The sequence below is a fragment of the Cicer arietinum genome, chromosome 6 (genome assembly GCF_000331145.2).
Source record: "Cicer arietinum cultivar CDC Frontier isolate Library 1 chromosome 6, Cicar.CDCFrontier_v2.0, whole genome shotgun sequence".
NCBI lineage: Eukaryota > Viridiplantae > Streptophyta > Magnoliopsida > Fabales > Fabaceae > Cicer > Cicer arietinum.
The window spans coordinates 52,973,305-52,975,727 of NC_021165.2; the positions used below are offsets into that span (position 1 = coordinate 52,973,305).

Sequence of the window (2,423 nt, forward strand, 5' to 3'; positions counted from 1 at the left end):
AAGATAATGAGAAATTGGGGTGTTACATTTCTCCCCCTGTTGAAGAAAATTTCGTCCTCGAAATTTACCTGACAAGAACAGTTCTGGATAAGAATCGCGCATCTGGCTTTCGACCTCCCACGTAGCACTTTCACCAGTAGCACCTCCCCAGACAACCTTAACCAATGAAATCGTCTTACCCCTCAATTCTTTGGTCTTTTGGTCCTCATCCCGTAGTGGTAAGGTCTCAAAAGTTAGATTCTCTTTTATTTGGACCTTGTCTGACTCAATCACATGCGAGGGGTCGAAAATGTACTGGCGAAGTTGAGACACGTGAAAAACGCTATGAAGATTAGAAAGAGAAGGAGGTAACGCGGTCTGATATGCCACGTTACCGACACGTTTAAGAATCTGGTAAGGTCCTATAAACCGAGTAAGCTTTCGCATTTTTAATGCCCGATCAACCCCAGTTGTTGGAGTAACTCTCAGAAATACATGATCACCTTTTTGAAATTCGAGGTTTTTCCTTCTTTTATCGTGGTAACTCTTTTGCCTACTCTGAGATGCTCTCATTTTTTACTGAATCATTTTTACTTTGTCAGTAGTCTGTTGAACAATCTCGGGTCCTAACACAAGGTTATCACCCGTCTCAAACCAACACAGATGGGTCCTACATCATCTCCCATACAACGCCTCAAAAGGGGCCATTCCAATGCTAGAGTGGAAACTATTGTTATAGGTACATTCTATAAGTGGCAAAAAGCTATCCCAACTTCCATTTTGTTCCAACACACAAGCTCTCAACAAGTCTTCTAGGGATTGATTGGTTCGCTCAGTTTGACCATCTGTCTGTGGGTGATATGCTGAACTCATCCTAAGGTTCGTACCTAAAGCGCTTTGTAAACCTTGCCAAAACTTAGAGGTAAACCTAGGGTCTCTGTCCGAGACTATACTTGATGGGATTCCATGCAACTTCACAATTTCCCTTATATATATTTCAGCTAACCTTTCCATAGGATAAGTTATGTTTATCGGAATAAAGTGAGCAGACTTAGTTAATCTATCCAAAATGACCCAAATGCTATTGTACCTTTTTGGAGTTCGAGGTAAGCCTACCACAAAGTCCATAGAGATGCTATCCCACTTCCATTCGGGAATGCTCAAAGGTTGCATCAAACCTGAAGGTTTTTGATGTTCTACCTTAGATTTTTGGCAAGTCAAACAAGCATACACAAATTCAACAACATCTCTTTTCATTTTAGGCCACCAAAATATCTTCTTGAGGTCCTTATACATCTTTGTGGCTCCATGATGATTACTTAGACAACTTCTATGTCCTTCCTCTAAGATCATATTTCTTAACTCCTCTACATCGGGAACACAAATTCTCTCCTTAAATCTCAAAATTCCATCCACACCTATTTTAAAGTCAGGTTCTCTCCCTTGGTCAATCGATTGTAACTTATCTAAAAGGTATAAATCTAATTTCTGGTTCTTTTCAATCTCTTCCAATAGCCCACTAGTTACCTTCAACATTCCCAATTTAATACTTTTTGGTGTCACTTCACAAACTAAACTAAGGTCTCTAAATTGTTCCAACAACTCACTATGTTTAACCATTAAGGCGGACACACTCAAAGTCTTCCTACTCAAGGCATCAGCCACCACATTGGCCTTTCCAGGATGATAGTTAAGCTCAAAATCAAAATCTTTAAGAAATTCCATCCACCTATGTTGTCTCATGTTCAACTCCTTCTGATCAAAAAGATACTTAAGGCTCTTATGGTCACTGAAAACCTCAAATCTAGATCCATATAAATAATGTCTCCACATCTTAAGTACAAAGACAACTGCTGCTAGTTCTAGGTCATGGGTAGGGTAGTTCCTCTCATGAATCTTCAGTTGCCTAGAAGCATATGCTACCACCTTCCCATCCTGCATAAGCACTCCACCTAATCCGGAACCGCACGCATCAAAATATACTACAAAGGGTTCACTTAGGTTGGGTAATACTAGGATCGGTGCAGAGGTCCATCGTTTCTTAAGCTCTTGGAAACTATTCTCACAATGAGTATCCCACATGAACAACTCCCCTTTTCGGGTCAACTTAGTTAAAGGTAAGGCCAACTTGGAGAATCCTTCTATGAACCTACGATAATAACCGGCCAATCCTAGGAAACTTCTGATCTCAGTCACTGACTTAGGTGTTTTCCATTCTAATACACTCTCCACCTTGGCAGGATCAACAGCTACTCCACCTCTTGAGATTACATGTCCTAGGAAACTTACTTCTTCTAACCAAAATTCACACTTAGACAACTTGGCAAATAATTGTTTCTCCTTAAGGGTTTGCAAAACTATTCTTAAATGTTCGCCATGCTCCTCCTTAGTCTTAGAGTACACTAAGATGTCATCTATAAACACAACCACAAATGAGTCTAGGT

General features: G+C 40.2%; 2 protein-coding genes across 2 annotated transcripts in view; both read right to left on the minus strand.

The window, feature by feature from the left end:
- LOC101505771 (uncharacterized) overlaps positions 1 to 426 on the minus strand; it is a 1,376-nt gene extending 950 nt beyond the window's left edge. The window contains exon 1 of the mRNA XM_012712166.1: positions 69 to 426. Coding sequence (XP_012567620.1) covers positions 69 to 426 — 358 coding nt within the window. The remainder of the gene's footprint in view (positions 1 to 68) is intronic.
- Positions 427 to 654: 228 nt separating this feature from the next.
- The window catches only part of LOC140920777 (uncharacterized), a 3,946-nt gene continuing 2,177 nt past the window's right edge, over positions 655 to 2,423 (minus strand). Inside the window, exons 2-3 of the mRNA XM_073369607.1 lie at positions 1,822 to 2,370; positions 655 to 1,734 (exon numbers count right to left, since the gene is read on the minus strand). Coding sequence (XP_073225708.1) covers positions 655 to 1,734; positions 1,822 to 2,370 — 1,629 coding nt within the window. The remainder of the gene's footprint in view (positions 1,735 to 1,821; positions 2,371 to 2,423) is intronic.